This window comes from Leptinotarsa decemlineata, unplaced genomic scaffold (genome assembly GCF_025532065.1).
Source record: "Leptinotarsa decemlineata unplaced genomic scaffold, Ldec_3_MD MMD2_P_RNA_scaffold_5, whole genome shotgun sequence".
NCBI lineage: Eukaryota > Metazoa > Arthropoda > Insecta > Coleoptera > Chrysomelidae > Leptinotarsa > Leptinotarsa decemlineata.
Genome location: NW_027412532.1, coordinates 13,879,400 through 13,903,584, shown reverse-complemented (window position 1 = coordinate 13,903,584; position 24,185 = coordinate 13,879,400). Strand labels below are relative to the sequence as shown.

General features: G+C 33.3%; 1 protein-coding gene across 4 annotated transcripts; it reads left to right on the top strand.

The window, feature by feature from the left end:
- The first annotated feature begins 307 nt into the window (after positions 1-307).
- On the top strand, positions 308-20,316 carry LOC111517644 (ATP-dependent helicase brm). Of its 4 annotated transcripts, none has more exons than XM_023173850.2 (12): positions 308-343; positions 926-1,663; positions 2,690-2,930; positions 3,800-4,014; positions 4,065-4,677; positions 4,774-5,472; positions 8,968-9,145; positions 9,665-9,907; positions 11,815-12,501; positions 14,679-15,418; positions 15,474-15,600; positions 18,759-20,316. In XM_023173850.2, exons 1-12 carry the CDS (start codon positions 334-336, stop codon positions 19,047-19,049), a joined length of 4,782 nt encoding a protein of 1,593 aa, XP_023029618.2. In that variant the 5' UTR covers positions 308-333; the 3' UTR covers positions 19,050-20,316. The 4 variants fall into 4 exon arrangements, with proteins under 4 accessions (XP_023029618.2, XP_023029619.2, XP_023029620.2 ...); XM_023173851.2 differs by having other exon boundaries at positions 309-343; positions 4,077-4,677; XM_023173852.2 differs by having other exon boundaries at positions 314-501.
- The last annotated feature ends 3,869 nt before the right edge of the window (positions 20,317-24,185 follow it).

Sequence of the window (24,185 nt, the reverse complement as noted above, 5' to 3'; positions counted from 1 at the left end):
GTCTTGTTTTGTAACGACATGCGCCACAACTGATTAGCACTTAATGCTTAATATGTATCAGATTTCTATGCCGATGATATGTCAAAATGAAGGCATCAATAAATGAACATTTCAATCAATATAACCGGTGTACATTTGATGTACCTCTATATATCATCTATTGAAAATAATGAAGAATAGAAATACATTATATGCGAATCAGATTTATCAATGAATATGTTGTATGAGTAGTGACCGCAGATTACAGAAAAGAATTTGTTCTGTGGTATTGACATGTGACAAAGAACTTTTTCTGTGGAAGTGACATATGACAAAGAACTAAAATCTGTAGTGATGCTTGACGGTATGTGTTTGAGGTATTTACTTTTTACTTTCCAGACATTATAGTGCCCAAAACCCTGAAATTTATACCGTTTATGTGACTAGATAAGTGAAAATTCGTGATGTTATAACAGCAAGGGTTTCAAGTTTCGATGATCTTTGTGCGGTAACTGATCATAAGTAAGCATTAGAATCTAGTATGGGCTTGACAGATAAGGGACCCTAATAACCTTTTTATGCCGACAAATGCAGTTGATTTAATTGATTGCTGTGACCAGTTTTGAGGTGTAAATTTCTTTCGCAGAAAAATATTTGATGCATTGTTCCACTTCCTTTACTATATTTCCAGGTTCATTTCCACTTTGATTTCTACGTAATTGCAAATTTTCCAAGCTTTACATAACTGAACATAAAAGTTTAACGATTACTTGCATTATATGTATAATGTATATGGTTTTTTGAAGAAAATACTGTATCAAAATTATTGTTGTATACATACTCATAAATCACCTTCATTATGGCACACACATAGGTACTAAAGTATAGTTACAAATTCTGAAAATTCCCTAATATGATACCATTAAGTAAAGATTTTGACTTTCAGGAAAAATGGCTAGTCCTTCTCCACAAAACAGTCCTATGCCGCCTCCTCAAGCGCCAAGTCCTATGGGGCCACCCCCATCCCACAGTCCTGCACCACTGTCCCCAGTTCCACAATCTCAGTATCAAGGTGGACCACCTTCAGGACCTCCTACCCAATCACACTATCCTAACCACCCAAACCAGTATTCGGGTCATTCCAGTTTGCCTCCCACTAATCCTGATCAACACCAAATACATGGAGCTTCACCTCATCTGCAATATCCTCAGGGAACTATGAATTATCCACAACAAGGCCCGCAGCCTCCTCAATCCCATGCAGGACATCCTCCGCCACAGACCCACCCAGGACATCCTCCACCACAGACCCACCCAGGACATCCTCCACCACAGACCCACCCAGGGCATCCACCTCCACAGACCCACCCAGGGCATCCACCTCCACATGGCCACCCAGTAGGCCCCCAGGTTCATCCTGGAGCACCTCCAAGTCATTCAGTAGCCCCACAGGGACACTCAGTATCTTCCCAAGGACACCCAGGACCACCACAAGGCCATGTAGGATCTCACCCAGGTCATCCAGGAGCACCTCCAATGCATCATCCAGGAGCTCCACAGGGTCACCAAGGACATCCAGTGGCTCCACAGGGGCATCAGGCACACCCAGGTGTTCAAGGACATCCTCATGGTCCTCAGTCCAATACTCACCCGTCTCATAATATGCACCCAGGACATTATCCAGGTAACAAAACTATTCGTCTACAACAAATTATGTGTGAATGTTACAACTTTGACTTCCATTCTTTAAAAAAAGTGTTATCACATTTGAAATATGTAGAAGAAAAAGTAAAATGAAAATGAAAGAATTAGTGAACTTGTTGAAATTAAAAAAAAAATAGGCCGAAATATACGAATGAGTTAGTTGAAACAGAAAAAATGTAAGCAAAAATGAATGAGCAATGAGTATAAAATTTGAAAACAATGTAAACAATATTGAATTATTCATGAATTTTGGGGATAGTATGTAGGTGACACTGTCTGCAGCAAAGGTGTAGTAAAACATCAGGAGGTTAGAAGTTGAATTTGATAGATTTTTCCTCTCAATTCATTTATCATTCCCAAACGTCTATTTATTTGGCAGTTCTGAGATTGAATCTCTTACAAGGAGATCTTCAGAGAATATTACTGAAGTTTCAACTCTACACCAAACCGTTATTTTTAAACACCTCGACATGCGTTTCAAAATATTGAATTATCTTCCTCCTGAAAATGATCACTTGGTGATTAAAACACGTGTCGAGGTGTTTAAAAATGACGGTTTGGTGTTGGGATAAAACTCCAGTAATATTCATTACAACACCAAAGGTTCCAAACAGTGCATCACGAGCTCTTCAGTATTCAGTAATTATGACTTTGTCATATTTTTTTAATCATGGAGATTTTTGGAAGGTTGGAAACACATCATTCAGTTACTATTCAACGATTATATATTATTAACGAATTGTTAATAATATTGAAAGTCAAGTCAACCATCAATTGATCCAGAACAGCCTAGATATTCATCATTTAATTTTAATTTCCATACTTATGAATTAAGTGTGTCGTCAAGTAGGTGTCTTAACCGTATAAACCTCATTCAGTTATACATTCTGTGAACTATATCAGTAAAATGAATTTTTATCTTTTTTTTAAAGATTTTCATATAGATTTTCATATCCTTCTATTCAACTAAGATTACATATTTCATTATCTTTTTTTTTTAATAAAGTGCAACGCCCATCATCATCTCCTGTACAGCCTGTTCAGACACCACAGCCTCGTCCTCAAGCATCGGACAATTTGAATGCATTGCAAAAGGCCATTGATACAATGGAGGAAAAAGGTATGCAGGACGACCAGAGATACTCCCAACTTCTTGCATTAAGAGCTAGAACCAGTGCAGCAGCAGCAAATTCTGCATTAACGGCTCTTCAAATGAATCAGCTCAGAAACCAGATTATGGCATATAGGTACTGAATATTCCTATTTTGATTTCATTATTCTGTTCTGCCACTCATATTTCTAACGTAATATCGTCAACAAAAGTCATTCGTATAATATTCATTCATAGGTAGAAGTTGTCACAAAGTTTTTAAATTTTGTCTAAACAGAATAAATGAAAATCAGCAAAACAATGCCATAACATCACCCCAGGTAATCATAAATAATCAATCTGGTTGGCTTTCGTTGCATGTTTCTTTGGAATACCTAAAAAGTGTCGAAATGCGTACGTAATTTATGAAACAAATTGCTAATTATACCATGACCTTCACAAGTATTCTTTGTAATCACAGCAGACCCCAGACTATTTTTGACAGGAGAGTAACCTAACATTTCCTTTTAAATAATCAAATGCTCTAGTCTGGCGGTCTGACCTTATATAAACTACAGATGAGACATTGATTACTTTTTCCAATACTTTTTATTAGATCTACGACAGACAAACACAACGTTATCTAAAATTGGATTCAAATATGACACTTGAAGGCTTATTAAAGCCTATTTAACTCAATATGTTGAGTAAAATTAGGGATTAATTGATTTGCTATTCATATTCAAACCACTAAGTGATTCAATCAAGTCCATTCCTATTTTCTATCCAGACAATCCAGAACCATTTATCTAAGTTAAGATTAAGTGGTAGAACAAATCTGTAGTGTTCTACACTGCAGTTTTGGGCCTTTTGGTTATATCCTAATTCACCCAATAAAGACCATTGTTATTATAACAAAACTTCCTTCAAATTTGGCTGATATAATCCCATTATTGTAATCTAGGGTTCATTCATTCACTGTCTTCACTTTGTTACTCTGGGTTCAAAACTGATTTCGAATTATAGGTGTCTAGCTAGGAATCAGCCAGTGCCACATTCTATCTTACTGGGTTTACAAGGCAAAAGATCAGATGGTACTCCGCAGTTTCCTACTCCACCATCAAGCCCATTCCAACCTCAAGGTAGTGGACCGCCCCCAAGCACTGAGCAGCCTACCAGTACCACTGGTGGAGAGAGTGCAGAAACACCTGCTAATGGCCCGAGTGGAACAGCAAGTCAAGGTAATTCAAAAATTTTAAGGGAATGTTTTTGGTTTATTTCTATTGACTAGTTGTCAATGCAGGTGGTCAAAACGCTGCCAATCAACAAAGAGGTCCTGGAGCTCAATTTGTTCCGACTAAACAAAACCGATTGACCACGATTCCTAAGCCTTGCGGTCTTGACCCAATTGTTCTTCTACAAGAGAGAGAAAACCGAGTAGCAGCTCGAATAGCAGCCCGCATAGAACAGGTTAGCAACTTGCCCACTGACATGTCAGAAAAGTTACGAATCCAAGCTCAAATCGAGCTCAGAGCTTTGCGTTGCTTAAATTTCCAAAGACAGCTGAGAAGTGAGATACTGAGCTGTATCAGACGAGATACTACTCTGGAAACTGCAGTCAACATCAAAGCTTATAAACGCACTAAACGACAGGGACTTCGTGAAGCTAGAGCTACAGAAAAATTGGAGAAGCAACAGAAGTTGGAAGCAGAGCGGAAGAAAAGACAGAAGAATCAAGAATTCCTTAATTCTGTTTTGGGTCATGCCAAAGAATTCAAAGAGTTCCACAGACAGAATCAATCTAAGCTGGCTAAAATCAACAAGGCCATTATTAATTACCATGCCAATGCTGAGAGGGAGCAAAAGAAAGAACAAGAGAGGATTGAGAAGGAACGTATGAGAAGGTAAGAATATTTGTAATGTTTTTATACACCTGCATATCTTTCGCACAGCTTTTTCTTCACAAAAAGAATTGATGAGTTTACTTTCCATGAATTCAGGTTGATGGCAGAAGATGAAGAAGGTTATAGGAAGCTCATTGATCAGAAGAAAGATAAACGTCTGGCCTTCTTACTATCCCAAACTGATGAGTATATCAGTAACTTGACGGATATGGTGAAGCAGCACAAACTAGAACAAACTAACAAGAAAAAGGAAGAAGAAAGGCGCAAGAGAAACCAGCAAAGAATGCAAGAACCAGACAGAAAAGTAACTGTTATCGAAACCGCTACTGGAAACAAGGTTACTGGTGAGAATGCTCCTACTTTCCGTGAGGTGCAAGATTGGTTACAGCAGCATCCAGGATGGGAAATGGTAGATACTGACGATGAAGATGAGGAAGAGAAGTCAGTCGAAGGAGAGGGCGAAGATAATATCAACGCAGAAGAGATCATCAATAAAGCAAAAGTTGAAGATGATGAATACAACAAGAATGCAGTTGAAGAACAGACTTATTACAGCATTGCACATACCGTTCACGAAATTGTTACGGAACAGGCATCAATTATGGTCAACGGAAAACTCAAGGAGTATCAGATAAAGGGTTTGGAATGGATGGTGTCCTTGTACAATAACAATCTCAATGGTATTCTTGCGGACGAGATGGGTCTCGGCAAAACTATCCAAACCATCGCTTTGATAACCTATCTCATGGAGAAAAAAAAGGTTAATGGGCCTTTTTTGATCATCGTGCCTCTTAGGTGAGTTATTTGGTGAGTTATTTTTAATTGAGTTCATTTAGATCTGAAATTAAAAATAAAAGAGATTTTTAAAAACTTAATCATTTCTATTGTTACCCTCGGGACTTTGGAAAAAACTAGGTCACATTGTCAGTCTCAAATACTTTTCATTGAATACAGTAAACTGTTCAAACTACTTTTTCGTGGTTTAAACATATTTTATGTAAGTCTTCCTTTTGGTATTTCATTTGAACAAAGATCAAATACTAGTCTTTGAAGTTTCTCGTCTCTCAAGTTTTTGTACAGTAATCCTCATAAAGGATCTGGTGTGAAAAAGGCTCTTGTCATGTTTTTCTTTCATTATTTTGTGACCTACCATTTATTTGAAAGTTATTTAAGGCAGATTAATTTTGAATAGACAAGCTTAATATACAATCGGACACACACTGTGGATACTCCTCAGTAACATTTGATCCTTTCTGGGATTTGTCTCTCTCCATACCACAAAGAACCGACCAATTGAGTTTGTGGCAATGCTTAGATTATTTTACAAGAGAAGAAACTTTGGATGGAATTGAAAAACCGACGTGTTCGAAATGCAAGGAAAGGAGAAAATGCATAAAGTCCCTATCAATCCACAAGTTTCCCTATATTTTAGTAATACATTTAAAAAGATTCTCTCCAACGGAAAGTAGAGGCAAATTGAATGATGTCATCGAATTTCCTCTAGAAGGATTGGATATGGACAATTTTGCAGGAGAAAATGTGGCTACTTGTTATAATCTATATGCACTTTTAAATCACAGTGGGACTACTAACAGAGGACATTATACAGCATACTGCAGACACCCGTATACTAGCGCGTGGCACAAATACAGCGATTCACACGTGTCACCAATTTCACCAAAGTCGCTTGTGAGTGGAGAAGCATACATCCTCTTTTATGTAAAGGATGGAACAAAATCGCGCCTTTAAGATAACCGAGGGAAAGTTTAACTTTTAGTTTCTTCAATTTTGTAATTTTTTTCAACTTCTCATTTTTGTAAATAAAACTAATCGGACATAACTTTGAAAGTAACATAATAATGTTTTTAAAGTTCTCACAGAAATAATAAAAAATAAAATACAATGAATTTAAAACAAATTCATACATTCAAATATGAAGGAGTGTATATCAAATTTTTCAAAAGTTTCAACATCAAAAACATACCTATTCAAATATATCAAGAATTAGTTGAAAACTTGTTCTCGTATATGTTACACTAGTTGATTCCCGCGGCTTTGCCTGCGTAGAATTTGGTTTGTCACATTAAGTTTTGTGACAAACCGTTTTAAACCAATAGTTACAATATTTTTTATTAACCAAAAAAGTTATTCTAGGAATTGAATAAGTTGATGGTTCGTCCAGGAGTGAATGAAAACATATATTGAATCCGCAAGAACAAATTATTATCAAAATGCCCCATTAAATAATATGTTCAATGCCTATGATAATGTACAAAATGACTGTGATATCTTCTTCCAAAATCTTACTAGTTTCAGAAATAGGTTGTATGAAATTGTTCAACTCTTGTTGAATATTTTTTTTATATATATAACTTTTTTGTCATTTTGCTGTATGTAAAAATCTATTTGTGATATTTACCTTTCCTACTCTGTAACTGGGCCATGGTCTGTAGAGTTTGTAACAAATAAATAATATAAATAAATAAATAAATTAACACAGATTGAGATTTAGCTTTAGTCACTTGATGAAGCTGATTCGAGTTGCGAAACACACTTCGAGAGACAGTACTTTTGTTCTGATGTGGGAAAAGTGTTTTTGTAGACGAAACTTCTTTTGAACATATATGTTAATTATAAATACATTTTATAGTTCGTAAAATGATTTGTCATTGTAAAATTCCTGTAAATCATAGAAAATACCATGTTTATAGTGTGACTGGTTAAATCAATTTGGCTTTAGAAGAGGGCGGTCAACAACGCATGCCATAATAACATTTCTTAATGAACTATATAATAATCTAGATGAAGGAAAGAGAACCCTGGGTGTTTTCTTGGATCTTAGTAAGGCATTTGATTTGGTTAACCATAAAATCCTACTAGATAAATTAGAAAAGTATGGATTTAGGGGCATTCCATATAAATGGTTTGAAAGTTACCTGGGCAATAGAACACAATATGTTGAGATAGACAAGTTTAAGTCTATTCACTGTAATTCTACCATGGGAGTGCCACAAGGTTCTATTCTGGGACCATTGCTTTATATAATATATGTCAATGATTTTGCAGGTGATGTTGTAATGTATGCAGATGATACAACCTTACTGGTAAATGGACCAAACATCTCCGCTACAGTTGACTCTGCTCATATAGAAATATTGAAAGCACAGGATTGGTTCTCCAAAAATAAATTAGTTTGCAATGATAAAAAATCCTCTTTTGTTAGATTCAGTTATGCACCAAAAGGGTATGATCACAGCTTACTTTTAAAAGCATCAAATGGTTCATTAAAACAAGTAACATCAGTTAAATTCTTGGGACTTAACCTCTCAGAAGATTGTAAGTGGAATCATCACATTCATGAAATGTGCAAAAAAATATCACCAATGTGCTATTGCCTGTATCAACTTAATAAAATTGTGGACAAATCTGTATTACTTATGTTTTATCATGCACATGTTCACTCTTTAATCTCATATAGCATATCAGCTTGGGGTTTATCTAGTGAAGCGCAAAGGGTGTTTATTTTACAAAAGAGAGCTGTCAGAAATATTCAAAGAGTAAGTAGACGCACGAGCTGTAAAGAACTATTCAAAATCCTAAAAATTTTAACCTTACCTTGCATTTATATTTACCAGATACTGATGTTTGTAAAATCAGACAGACAATTGTTTGCTCCATTGAATAGAAACAAATACAGTACAAGAAATTCAACTTTATTGGAAATACCAATTCACAGACTGGCCAGGACCGAATCAAGTCCTTTTTATATGGGTATCAAATTATTTAATAAATTGTCACCTCATGTTAGAGAAATGTCGCTGAGAGAATTCAAACAGTATGTGAAACAACTTTTAATTGACAAAGCCTATTACTCTGTTGATGAGTATTTGAAAGATCCTATGTAATGTATAATTGGTTAATGCCTTCATGGGTTGATTAGAATGCCAACACAATTACCAAATGTGGCTCAGTTCATAATTATATTTAATTTTGATGTACCTACGGTTTCAATCATATAATCGACTGTTTCAATCAACGGGGTTTTCTGTCTATGTATTTAGATTTTATTTTATTTTATTTTATCTATCATATTTATTTTTTATTTTTATTATTGACTTGTTCTATGTCATCATGTTATGATCGTTATGAACGAATAAATATTATTATTATTATTATTATTATTATTATTATCTAGAACAATTTGTTGAAGATCGAAATCTGAGCAAAATTTCAAAATATTAAAAAAAAAAGGTGGAAATTTCATATTTTCATAATTGATATTTTTTCCAGTACTATTTCGAATTGGATGTTGGAATTTGAAAAATGGGCACCGTCTGTGGTTGTAATATCATATAAAGGATCTCCTGGAGTAAGAAGGGTGATTCAAAGTCAGATGAGAGCCGCAAAATTCAATGTTCTTCTTACCACTTATGAATATGTTATCAAAGATAAATCCGTTCTTGCAAAGGTAAATAAATTGTTGCTTAAAAGGATTTGGAAAAGCTGAATACACTTATTTGAATTAATGAATCGAAAAGGTTTTGTATTAAAGTGTATAATATATTAAAATTCTTGCAAAGCGCTTTCGACTTATGTCATCATCAGTGCTCACTTGTCAGGCAACAGGAAGTATCAAGATAAGTGAATTGTACATTGTAAAATTTAAATTATATAAAACAAAATAGGCTTATAGCCACGAAAATACATTTTTGGATTCCAAAATGGAATCCAAAATGGAATCCAAAAATGTATTTTCTTGGCTATAAGCCTATTTTGTTTTATATAATTTAAATTTTACAATGTACAATTCACTTATCTTGATACTTCCTGTTGCCTGACAAGTGAGCACTGATGATGACATAAGTCGAAAGCGCTTTGCAAGAATTTTAATATATTATACACTTTAATACAAAACCTTTTCGATTCATTAAATTGTTGCTTTACATTTCCTTAATATTATTTATTGATTTCACTCTTATGTTTACAGCTGCCTTTCAAGTACATGATTATCGATGAAGGTCATCGTATGAAAAATCATCACTGCAAGTTGACTCAAGTACTGAATACACACTACCTGGCTCCTTATCGCCTTCTGTTAACTGGTACTCCTTTGCAAAACAAACTGCCAGAGCTTTGGGCTCTACTCAACTTTTTGTTACCATCTATTTTCAAAAGTTGTTCCACTTTCGAGCAATGGTTCAATGCCCCATTTGCTACCACAGGTGAAAAGGTAAGATTTTTTATAATCCTTGAACATTTTATCCGTTAATTATATAGCTACATGAAAAGTTGGGAACATATAGGTCAAAAATATACTCTACAACATAATTTAAATGTATCACAAAAAATGTTTGTAAAATGCAAGAAATTTGCTGTTTTTTTTTTCATTTTTTGCAACGAATTTAAAATTGTTTTCATTTCCTTAATATAGACACATTTCCTTTCAATAACGTTCTTTATATATGTTGAAAAATATCCACAAATGAAACGAGGAAATCAAATTTTCATCTCAAATATTTTTTAGAAGTCGACATTAATTTTTGGGAACAGTTTTGACTTTCTACTTTATCTTTATACAAAAAACATGAGAATCTTCCAGAGAAAGGAAGATAGCAATTAACTTCAAAATAAACTCTTTGCAAAGATATATAGATCATGCAAAGAAGTAAGTTTCAGACACAAACTGGAATAGATAGATTTATTGAAGTTTTCGAATTGAACATATGAAAACTTAAGTTAGTAAGGTATAAATATATAACTGAAATACAACAAAAGATTATCACAGATTTATAAATTCGTGGGAGTACATTTTAGTATAACTCAATATTGAAAAAAAAAAGAGAAAAGAAAAAAGATAAGTGTCACAGATATAAACGCATTTGTCTAAAATATAAATTAAAAAAAATGAAAATATACTCTCGCATATATCATGTCTTTATTTGTTAGGACTATAAAAATTTTGATGGCTAATATCTATCCTTCTTCTGTTTTCTGCAATCGTCATGAAGTTGCCATAAAAAATTCTTGCATCGAATACGGTTCCATGTTACACAACAAATCGAAAACTAGAATTTTGAAAGTATGCCGTCTGCCTTCTCTGATTGTCAGTGGTAAATGATTGTATAGTTTGATGGCCATATAGCGTGGACTTTCTTCTGTATTTCTTAGTCTATATTTAGGAAGAACGAGTTTCGAATTGTTCCTAGTATAGTACTCGTGAATGTTTTTATGAATAATGAATTATTCTTTGTTGTCATAAACGAAAATAACACAAACTTAAATATAGATCCCATATGAAGCAAGTAATTTATTACTTTTAAAAATTCCGCGGCAGGAGTCTGTTAAGTTTATGTTGAGCATATTCTTTATTAGACGTTTTTGCATAATGAAAATGCGTTCCAAGTTATTGCTTCCACCCCAGAACATAACTCCGTATTTGAGGAAAGGATATACGGTTCCATAGTATGCTGTTTTTAGTGCAGCAGTATTCAAGTGATTTTCAAAATTATAATTGCATAACATTTGCTAGCCAGTTTTTTTGCAAGATTCTCAATATGTACGTCAAAGTTTAATTTGTCATCTATATAGACCCCTATCATTTTTGTATGTAATGAAAAATTTAACTTTTCAGGGCCTCTTCAAACAACTACTTTCGTATAAACATTGAAAACCTGTATAAACATTTCAAAACCTTTTCGCATGATCTACACATCTTTGTTAAAAATTTTGTTTTGAAATGAATTGTTTTCTTCCTTTTTGGAAGATTTCTACATTATTTGAATGAAGATGGGGAAGTAGAAAGCCAAAAACTTTCTTTCCCAAAAATTGTTCTGAAAAAATACCTCTTTCAATTTAAACATTAATTTTCTATTGAAATTATATGGAATATTGAATAAAAAATCTTTGAATGGATATAAATGTAGGTTTTTTATTACATCAAAATGTTTCTTTGTTCAATAGTTATCAAAATTAAATTGAATAGTTTGTTAAATTTTATTCTTCATTCAAAAGTTACTGTGATAATTCAGGTAGTTTTTAAAACCTCAATTGAGTACACTTTTATTAAACAACAGATTAATAAAAAATTTTGACTAATTTGACTGTGATATGTTTTATTTGAATTTTTATATTTTATAGGTAGAGTTGAATGAAGAAGAAACAATCCTCATCATTCGTCGTCTGCACAAAGTTCTGAGGCCTTTCCTTCTCAGAAGACTGAAAAAAGAAGTAGAATCTCAGTTACCAGATAAGGTAGAATATATTATAAAGTGTGATATGTCAGGCTTACAGAAAGTATTATATCAACATATGCAAAACAAGGGAGTGTTATTAACCGACGGTTCCGAAAGAGGAACCAAAGGTAAAGGCGGTGCTAAGGCACTGATGAATACCATCGTCCAGCTCAGAAAACTGTGCAACCACCCGTTTATGTTTCCAAATATTGAAGAAAAGTACTGCGACCATGTCGGTATAGCTGGAGGTATCATGTCTGGACCCGACACCTACCGTGCCTCAGGTAAATTCGAATTACTAGATAGGATTTTACCGAAGCTGAAAATCACCAACCATCGTGTTTTGCTGTTTTGTCAAATGACACAGCTGATGACGATAATGGAGGACTATCTGAACTGGAGAGGTTTCAAATATTTACGTCTGGACGGAACTATCAAGTCTGAGGATCGAGGAGATCTTCTCAAGAAGTTCAACGACAAGAACAGCGAATACTTTCTGTTTCTACTGTCGACCAGAGCAGGTGGTTTGGGTCTCAACCTTCAGACAGCAGATACTGTCATTATTTTTGACTCGGATTGGAATCCTCATCAGGTAAATTAAACTTTGGGAGCGAGCTGTGTGAATGATGAATAACGTGAAAATTTAATTTCTTTCTGAATGTGTGCAAAAATCATGTATGGTTTTGGGGAAATATATAGAACCAAAATAATATGTTTGAAATGTCTAGATACTGAATTGAAACTTGGTGGATAAAAATATTGGCGAGTTTAGAAATCATTGATTTCACAAATTTTAACTACTGTTGGATGAAATATTCTGTATTTCAATTCTGAATAGTCTTCTGCCTAAATAATGAGATGTTTATTTTTTTCTTGAATCTAGCTAAGATGTTGACAAAAATCCCACTCAAAATAACATTTATTAGCCCTATAGGCAACAAACATTTAAAAAAGGAATGATTGGAACAACTCCATTATTATATAATATTTTTCTCGAGGGATAGATAGTCTGCATTTCTTGTAGAAAAAAGTACAAATTAGAATGGTTCATTTTAATTTCAAGGCAGTGAATATATACAAAACGAATACAAAAAATATTTGCCTGAAAATCCTGTTTGATGTAAAATGCATTTTATGGATCTATTCTGAAGGGTTTTCAAAATAAAAATCAATATTGACTATTACTAATCAATTGATACAAAATGAATTATATCAAATGCACCAAATATTGATTAGATTTTTTTCTCAATTTCACATTCTCTCACCCTCACTCTTTTAATCTCTTTATATTCCTAATGTTGACTCATATTTACTCTCTGTTGGTTAACTATTATCATTTTGAAATGACCCTTTCAATTTTGGTGTTTGGAGGAATTAGCTAAATTTTATTTATTTTTTTAGGATTCCCTGATCTATCGAAATTGTTTTTTTTTTGTTTTTCAGTGACTTCTGTATAACCTGGCATCATATGTTGATTTAATTGCCATAATTTGATATGGTGACTTTCGTTAATCAGTGTGTTTTCAGCCACTACTAACTTGTCCTATCCTCTAGCCACTAATTTGCCTTATGTTGCTGTATCCTTGTTTTCGTCAGACATTTTATGATCCTAATGTGCACTTCAGAAAACACACTGACTAGGCAAGGGATCTCATCAATTTAGAAGTCTCATATATATAATTCCTGTAGTTTTTTATTATCCCTCTCGTTTGACCTTGGTGTTCCAAATATTGATTCATATGTGTTAGCTTATATCAGATGTTCCGTGAGACTTGCATCGTTCACGTCCAAAACATGGTTTGCTTAAGAATGTATCCTTCATTATATGAAACCACGGGTACATCCCATTTCATATAAATAGTATGAGAATGCTTGAAGACAGATTGGATTCCTTGTCTAGTGTGTATGTATATCCTACACTTGTGAAAATGTGTTGTACAGCTGCCAGACTAAGTCATGGCCGGTGAGAAGCCCCTACCTCAAGATGTGCAGTAGATGTGTAGAAATCTGTTCAGTCCAATAATTTACCAACTAGAAATAATTTTGAGTTAGTCTTAGGGATATAAGGTCAGAGAGAAAAGAAATGTCTTTGTACCTCATCTGGTTTAACATATCAAACAGTTCATATCAATGTGTAGGTTTTTTGTGTGTATTTAGGACATTGTTACCTAGTATTTCACTAATAGCTTGTAACTTTTTTCTCACCAATATTCTCTTTCTATGTGTAGTTCAAGTTAAAATTGACATTTGATGTCTGACTTTATATCTAATATCAATAAGCCACGTTTTGTTTATTTTATTTAGTTTTTCATTGCATTTATCTTTTATATACATAACAAGCTGACACTTGATAATTTCTATTTTTTATAAGTGAGCCTCTACATGTGCATAAATACCTATTCTCTTCTACTCAATATCTTGAATTTAGTCTCAATAATTTGGCCATGCACGATATAACCATCATGACTTACCATACATTTTCAGTGTATAATAAATGGTAAAAAACAACATTATTATTTTTATTATAACTGTCGTTGTATATTTCTGGAGGACTGTAATTATAATTGTATATTTTCATCCATTTCCATTCATTTCATTGTGGATGTTTACCTGCAGGTGATCAAATAAACAAGAAAATAATGTTCGAAAATTATCCGATAATAATTTTCTTTTTTACTAATTGATCTAAAGACTTCGATTCTAAAATTATAATTTTGATTGTAGATATATTCTTTGTTACCAAATCTCAAGTGACATTTTTTATGTTAGGATCTCCAAGCCCAGGATCGTGCCCATAGAATTGGTCAACAAAATGAGGTTAGGGTGTTGCGATTGATGACGGTCAATTCTGTGGAGGAACGTATCTTAGCTGCAGCCAAGTATAAGCTTACTATGGACGAGAAAGTTATTCAGGCTGGAATGTTTGATCAAAAATCTACAGGTTCTGAGAGACATCAATTCCTGCAAAGTATTTTACACAATGATGGCAGTGACGAAGAGGAAGAAAATGAGGTGCCAGATGACGAAACTGTAAATCAAATGGTGGCCAGAAACGAAGATGAATTTCAGCTATTTCAGAAGATGGACACTGAAAGAAAAACAGCTGAAGAAACTTTGGGTCCACATAGGAAATATAGATTAATTCAAGAGGCGGAACTTCCTGATTGGTTGATAAAGCAAGACGAAGAAGTTGAGACTTGGAACTTTGACGATACAGATGCATTGTTAGGCAGAGGAACAAGGCAGAGAAAGGAAGTAGATTATGCAGATAGTCTTACAGAAAAGGAATGGTTGAAGGCCATCGACGAGGATGGTGACTACGACGATGAAGAAGAAGAAGAGAAAGAGGTGAAGAAGAAGCGAGGACGTAAGAAGAGGAAACGCGATGATTCTGATGAAGAGGGCAGTAGCACTGGCAGAAAACGTAAAATTCCACAAAACAAAGCTGAAGCAAAAATGAAGAAAAAGATGAAGAAACTGATGACTGTTGTGATAAATTATACCGATAGGTGAGTTTATTTTTTTTTGTTGATATTTCTTGGTATTAATGTTACTTAATTTCAGGGATGGTCGGCAGTTGAGTGATCAATTCATTAAACTACCTCCAAGGAAAGAATATCCCGACTATTACACAATTATAAAAAAACCAATGGACATAACCAAGATTATGAATTATATTGAAGATGGGAGGGTAAGTGAAGAAAACTTTTTAAGTTTAAATGACATGGAGTAATTTTTTCAATTCAATATCTATTAACTGGAAACTAATATGATCTAAGAAACAAGCATTATAGCAAAATATACCAAACCAAAAATGATTTCATTGACTTGGTGTTGACCAGTTGATGGATGATACAGCCAGAGTTTTAATATATTCAGAAGTATTCACTTGGTAATACATAGACATATAGATACTTATGACGTTACTTAACCTCGGGTTTCATTTTCACCTCTAGCATCTGGCAATTTGAATGTTCCAGTATGGGGAATGTTACTTATATAGGCTTTCACAAACCCAAGCTAAGCATATTTTTATAAAATAGTTTCTAGTCCAAAAATTAGTGACAATTTTTGCAAACAATTGCTTTGTTTAAATTCAATAAAAACTATCTTGTTAATTGATAACTGAGAAAAAATACAAGACTAACCAATAAAAGCTATATACAGAGGATATTCAAATCAAGCAATAAGTTGAAATCAGCCGAAGAGAATAGTGAGCAAATCCTCGACATCTGATCGAACTTGGCAAGCTTTTTTTGGTCTTGGATCTCCTGGGCTCTTCCGTTGGGACAATTGGACTGTTGTCTCGATGTCATTACCATTTACCTATGATTTGTAACTGATTATGATCCTTTTAAGAAATTGGAACAGGTCTCGTATAGGGTTATTTTTCACCCTTAAATATCAGTCTGTATGCATACACCCTTTTCTCAAAGCTGAAAATATTTTACTTTACTTCAAATATATATGTATGGATTTCATCAAGTCACTTCATTATCATTTATTACTCATTAATCTCGACAGATCACATTTACATGATATGAGATAAGTCTAATATGGTAGTCAATGGTGTAAAATAAGAAAATATAAAAGTTGACAACATATCTTACATGCAAAATCGACAGTTAATTACCTAGGCGTTTTATACCAGACTGAATTTCAACAGCCACATCAATAACATAAAAAAGAAAGTGATTGCAAGAGCCGCACATTTCACAAGTTTGACAAACCCGGTAGAAGGTGCAAGCATATCAACAGCAAACCGAACATATAAACTATTCTGTCGTCCACTTATTGAATACTCGCACCCACTGTTTCTCAATAATAATAATATTTATTTATTTCTTCAGGACATCCTAATAAACATACATTATTTTAAAGATATATAAATAAATAACATATAAATAACAAAAATGACGATTGGTAGAAAAAAAAACTCATTTTTCAATGATTCCAGAATGGTTTCAACACGAGGATACACATAACAAATATATTACAAAACAGAAAAAAGAAAATTAGGGATGAGATTTTATATAGTCCATTAGTTTTTTTTGAATTGAAAAGCATTTATTGAATCTTTCAACGAAAGTGGGAGTTTGTTATACTCATTCAAACCTTAATAAAATAAAGACTTCATCGTACTAGTCAAATTAGTTCAAGGAAGGTGGAATTTTTGGGAGCTACTTACTCTTGTTAAGTGGTTATGGATTTGATATTTATATATACAGAATTCGAAATAAGTTGGAAGCAAGTTATGTGTTAGTTTGAAAATGAATATCATTGCTAACTCTTACAGTCTCTGGGAAACAGACAGCCACTGCAATGTACTCAACATGTTTGATATAATAGTATACCTATTCACTTGTAAAATAATCCTCATTCCACGATTCTGTAACTTTTGTAAAGCCGATACCTTATTTTGGTCAAATGAGTATAAAAGACTAGAACAATAATCAAAATGGGGTTAGATTATACAATTATATAATGTAATTTTTGAGTACATCGATAGCTGAGATGAAATTCTTGAGAAAAAGTATATTTTTTTTGAATTTTTTTTGTATATATAATCAAAATGAGCATGAAAGGATAAACGATTATCCACCATGAAACCTAAGTATTTGATTTCACTTATGAATTCTGTTACATCACCTGCAATTTGTAATCTTATGTTGTGTTTGTGGATGAGTGATAGCTTATAACAAGTTGATAAGATCATATATTTGGTTTTGGAGTTTTAGTTTATTGTGATTCATGTACTTGAAAACATTTCTTAGTTCATTATTCATTTGATCAGCTAGTGTTTCTATATTACCTCCTGAAATTGATAACAAAGTGTTGTCTGCAAAAAAATTCATGAAATCACAACCATGGATAGTATCTATATCCTTCAGGTAGATTAAAAATAATATAGGTCCCAAAACACTCCCCTGAGGTACCCCAAAAACGACATCGCGAGATGATGACACTGAATCCTTTATTTTGGTTACCTGTTTGCGTTGTGATAAATAATCTGTCAGCCGTAACAAAACAGTTTCCCTGATACCAAACTTTGCAGTTTATTTAGTAATATGTGGCGATCAATTGTCTCAAAAGCTCTTTTAAGATCTAAAAATACGGCTATTATATAATGTCCCGTATCTATTGATTCTTTCCATTTTGATATTGTGACTTGCAATGCAGACTCACATGTTTTCTGAAACCTGACTGATATTTTAGTAATATATCATTATTTTCTAGATATTCAATGAGTTGATTATAAACTGCAAGTTCTAATATTTTTTCAATACAAGGCAAATATTAAACAAAGGGCCTTGAAAACAATTAAATTATCTGAAACAAGGGTTACCAGGAAAATAACAACATTAAGGCATCCCAATAACCCCAAACACAACCCTCCAAATCCTCTGCTGTACCATCTCACTGGTATTATCCTTATTGAGGAAAGACTACCGTCACTTACCAAGAAGTTTTCTGAAAAAGACGACAATGTAGAAATCATTAGAAAGTATGCTGTGACAAGAAACCCCCATGCAAGAGTACGACATCGACACACAACAGAAACATTATTAGAAAAATTAACACAACTTTATCAATGAAATTGTTTTGTTTGTTCATTTTTATATTCATATTTATTTTTTTGTAATATTGTAAAATAAGCTATGTAATTTCCAAGCAATTTTGTTGCAAGGGCGGAAGGACTTCGGTCGATAGTGAGTTGAGCAAAATTGTAATTTTGTTCAATAAATTACAATTATTATTATTATTATAAAGTTGAATAGATATTGAATATTATTATCACTCTAAAATATATTCCATAGTATTTTCATTCTTTATTCCTCTCTCTTTCAGTATTCCGAGTTCATGGACTTGGAACGTGACTTCATGCTCCTCTGTCAGAATGCGCAAATCTACAATGAAGAAGCTTCCATAATTCACGAAGACAGTATCGTTCTTCAGTCAGTATTCACGAGTGCAAAACAAAAAATCGAAGCCACGATGGAATCAGAGGATGAACGAGATTATAACTCAGATGGAGAACAAACTCCCAGAACAAAAAGCAAGAGCAAGGTTAAGCGTAAGCCAGGAAGACCAAAGAGATCTGCTAAGAAATATGTGTCAGATGATGAGGACGATGATTAGCTTTCATTGAATATTTTCTCAAACAGACTAGTGAGAAATAATTTGTTTTTGGCTAAGTCGAAAGCAAAAGAAATACATTAAATAGTAGGTTGCTGAAAAAACCTGTTTCAGTTTGTGTTAGTAATTTTCTGCGACTGTTGTTTGGTAACCTTCTGAAGGTACATGAAATTTATTTTTATTTAGGAATCACTCCCCAATATATGAACATAGGCTTTCACGATTATAGTCACAATTGTAAAGATTAGGGTTGGTATTTTGTGGTCAAAAGGAACTTTTAATACCAATTTTTTCATCTGCTGAGGCAGACATCCTCAGTGGTGTATCGTTGACTACGAGGACATAGACAGTGTCTTAAAGTCTCGGAAACGAGTGACTGCGGAGCTCCGTGTTCACTCATATTCATATTAATAGGGGTGAGGTGCCCATGAAAATTCTGATCTGTGGTTCTGATTGGTTCGCATTGATAAGTATGCTGTCGGTGGATTGAGTTCAACAATGTGAGAATTATCATAGACACCTCATTCCCTATTAGTATACATAGAAGTGAACATGCTCCCTAGTCAAATGTCGCAAACAATGACTATCACTGAAAATGTCTGATGCAGTAATAGACGTAATGATGGTTATCGCAAGTTCCTTTTGACTGCAAGTTACCATTTCAAATTTTGTCTGTTTCTAATCACTCACCATTTAGATTGTTTTATAATTATCTAGATAAGTTTCAAATGAATAGGTACAGACTTACTTTGCTTTTAGTAGTAATTTGGATATTTTGATGGCGATATATTTACATTAATTGTTTTCATTGAGAATACTTTGCTGCCAATTTCAAAATTAGTATGGCTGCTTCGTTGATTGTGTGTGTTGTGTTTACATTTTGATCACAATTGACAATGGATTATCTCAGTAAAGTTGTTGAGTTGAACCATGTAATTAGTTTATTTTTCCCAACATTTAATGTCGCAGGTCTATTTTTGTTCAAATTGTACATTCTGAAGCTTCTGTACTAAAATTCAATATTGAGTTTTCATTTTGAATATCATACCAAGCCATTGACCAAATAGTACAGAGCTTTCTTTCATAAATTTATAGTGATGAAGGGTTCACCTGGTGTTACAGATTTCTTTCGGATTTATCAAATTTGAAGGTTGGTGATGTTGGCTTGTTTTGATATTAAAAATTGAAGCAAATATTGATTGATATTTTTTACATATTACAGGGATTTATGTATGTCAATACTAAGGAATAAATTCAAGTTTTTTGGGTAGATCATCGTTTTTTATATTTATATTTCAAAAAAATACGAGATTCATGAAAATCTGAATTTTACCATTACGTGAATGACTGCCAATGACTGGCCTCTTACTTCTTGATCCTTATACAAAAAACGTAGGAAACTTCCAAAGAAAATAAGAAAGCAAAGAATTTGAAAATAAAGTCTTCACAAAGTCTTTCAGATACAGATTGGAAGAAAAAGTCCATCGGAAATAACTAATTTTATATAATCATTGAATTACACGAAAGAAGAAATGTTTTCAAAACATTGAGGTAACACTAAAATATACAAAAATTCACTTTTTTCTATACAGTTCTTACTACAAATATTCATTATGTAATTGAAAAAACAAGTATCAATAAACTGATAGTCAGCTTAACTTATCATTTTACTTTCTCCATATTTGTGTTAGGAATCACAAGTTAAAAGGTAAGACCTCGTTAGTCCTTAGCTCGCACAAGTTTCTCAACTTCTGAGGGTTGTCGTTCGTATGGGGGCGACAGCTTATTAATGGAAAAACAGTTTTTTTTGTGATGCACTGACTCCATATTGATAGTCAGCAATAAAATTGAATTCAGACTGTAACAGATAAGTAATTATTGGGTCAGATAATTAAGTGGCCTGTGTAGGCAAAATTAGAGAAAGCAAACATTTGCATTGTCAACATTTTCTCCAAATTATGATAAGACTATTATTTTTGAACCCCACAATCAGAACCACCAGCTCAACAGAATGATTTGAGCAGAGCATACGAAGTTCTAACAGAAAATATCGATGTTATCTAAATTGAAATGAATATATTTTTAGGCGAGATTAATTCTTGGAAAAAAAAAGGTTTTGGCTTTCTACTTCTCCATCAATATACAAAAAAAAATGTGCGAATCTTCTAGGAAGAGAAAAAAAGCTATTAATTCCTAAATAAACTATTTAAAGATGTGTAGTTCATACAAAGAAGTAATTTTTGAACAATCTGGAAGAAAAAGCCCTCTTGATACAACTACTTGCATGTTAACATTGAATTACACAAAATAAAAAATACTTAAAGGAACAACTACTTTCATATGAACATTGAATTACACAAAAACACTTTTCCTATTCAATTTGTACTTCAAGAGATTCTTTATGCAATTGAATCAAATATCATTCGAAGGATTACTACACAATATAGTATATGAAAGTTAAAATTTTACTTACATGGAACACTGTCATCCTCAATGGCGGACAATGTAAATTTCATAGATAATAAACACTTTTTTGCTGACAAGTAAATGCATGAGCAGAGTACACAAACAAATACAATGAATGTTTGAATCATCTAAATACAAGCACAGAACTTGCTCGGCGGGTATCAATTTTCATCTAGTAGACATAACTCGAGATGTTTTTTGAATATGCCTAGGCTGTTATTCGTTTTAATATCACTGGATATTCTTTGCAAAAAGTACACACACAGTGATATTTTTTAATATCAGTGGACTATCAAAAAATTACATTCGATTAGCGATTTTTTTATGTTGGTACACGCATCTCGATTATATGTTCACAGTTCCAGCTGTTCAGTATATTTAGTTTGTTGGTGGCATGCATAAAAAGTTTGTGGATGAGAGACATATGAGTGTTAGACGTGTTTTGCGAGTTCGGCGATTTTTTGCTATCAAACAAATGGATCAAAGAATTTACATCAAACTTTGTGTAAACATTTAATTAAGTGCTCAAAAACACTTTAAATGTTGAGGGTGGCATAAGGTGATTGTACTCTGAGTCAGAAAAATGTTAACAAACTTTTCACAGAAGGTCGAGAAGACGTTAGAGAAGTTGCTGAGGATGTCGACATATCGGTTGGCTCATGCCATGCTAATAATCACCAGATAGAGCCGCAGTAAACCCTCTTTTAGTCATTTAACTTTTTTTGGTAAGCTTATTATTTGAACATGATATAATCCTTTGTCAATATTATATATTAAAGAAGAAAGTAATATGAATCATGAAATTATGAAACAAAAATTAATTGACGCTCCGGGGCGACTTCATTGATTCCGGTGGCGCATTTGCTTTTTCAGCTGCAGGAAAACCTGCAGCACCACATCATGTAAATATCTTAATCTGCCAATGTTCTTTTTCATAAAACAAAATGTAGGGTGTCTCCAGAGGCTCCAATAAATTCAAGACATCGTCAGAACACTTAGTGGCACGACTATCGTCAAACTTAAACCAGTTCGTTTCGTCTTTGACCAATGCGTAATAATGACCAGATTCAACGCCAGAACCACAGTGAACAATGACTGCATGAAGATTATAATAGTGGTCTGCTAGATTGAAGTGTTTATCTATTTCAAACCTTCGTATAAGTTTGTTGCTTCCGTCAGAGGTTGAGTCATGTTTGAAGATCGTCAGTGTTATTACTGGATTGACTGGTGCCTCAGCTTTACTTGTTTTTTATAATTGTGAATTGGGCGACCTTCTAATGACAAACCATGCTCCACAAGAGATCCAAGTAAGTTCTCTATAAATCTCATATGTTCAAAAATAGTGCAAAAATCGTATTGGGTTTGTTAATGTTTGCAACAAATGCAAAGTGAGAATTAAAGGAAGAAGAGAACAGCACAATTGCCGGTTCCAACGGTTCCAATTCTTTCTGGTCAGAGGCTAAATCTCTTCGGCAACATTTCACTCAAATCCACAATTTCACCCAAGTCCATAATTTCACCAATAACAAACACAGTTGAATAGCATTCCACTCCATAGTTCATTTTCAGAGACAAACACCATTATTCTCATTGTACAATGCAAGATGCAGGATATTAGAATAGTACCATAGTATAAAGATAGCATCAACAAAGCTTCTGGTCCTGATTGTTATACCTGAAAAATATACTAATGTCACAAACTACACTTAAACGATTTGATCTCCACTAACTTTATTGAAAATAATCATAACATGTTTCGCTAAAACATAATCATTTGAAAAAGCTAATGTTTTAGCGAAACATGTTATGATTATTTTCAATAAAGTTAGTGGAGATCAAATCGTTTAAGTGTAGTTTGTGAAATTACTATGGATCTTCATCAAGTAACGGCCGAATCAATCAGAAAAATATACTAATGAACGTACACCAGCGATTTGTAAGCTCCTCGACCTGCTTTACAGAATTGGAGAGTTTCATTCATGCTCAGGTTCAGCCTCTACTCAAAAAATCAATAGAAATTTTCCTAATGTGTATGTGATGGAATCGGCGATACTTGATGAAAATCCATAACGTAATCCAAACACGTCTGAAGAATCTATTGTATAGAGACACAAGTGTTGCTTTTTTGTGAGACTGTTTAGTGAAAATCACACAGAGTTTTTCTTGAATATCATTGATATTAAGATTGACTCAAGTGATCATCAATATGGTTTTAACAAGCAAAAATCAACAGGGATTTGTTTTCATACGCCACCCGTTCACACCAGACATAAACATTTACATAACTCTAAAATAATAACAACCATCTAAAGAGCATACTATTACAATATACCTCGAAATTATAATATGTCTCTTCCTATACTTACATCTTTAACGAAAAATTTTATTAAATTGATGCATGTAGCCGTTGCTACGTGATAGATCATGAAAAATGAGAAATAAAATTTTACCACTTGTATTTGTAACTAACTTTATTGCAGTTTCGTCCAATAAGGTCATTTTCAAGCTTGAGTTGATTGTATTAGTTTGAAAATGTCCTTATAGGACGAAATTGCAGTAACGTTAGTTACAAATACAAGTGGTGAAAAAACATAGAAAATTTTATTTCTCATTTTTCAAAATTACGTGATATTCGAAAGCAAAAAGATTTATAACCACATGCTTGGTCTCTTC

Bases quoted from the DNA above. Each gene is read 5' to 3' on its own strand.
- LOC111517644 (XM_023173850.2), top strand. The intron at 9,908-11,814 runs GTAAGATTTTTT...TATATTTTATAG, and splicing joins TTGCTACCACAGGTGAAAAG to GTAGAGTTGAATGAAGAAGA. The intron at 12,502-14,678 runs GTAAATTAAACT...TTTTTATGTTAG, and splicing joins CGGATTGGAATCCTCATCAG to GATCTCCAAGCCCAGGATCG.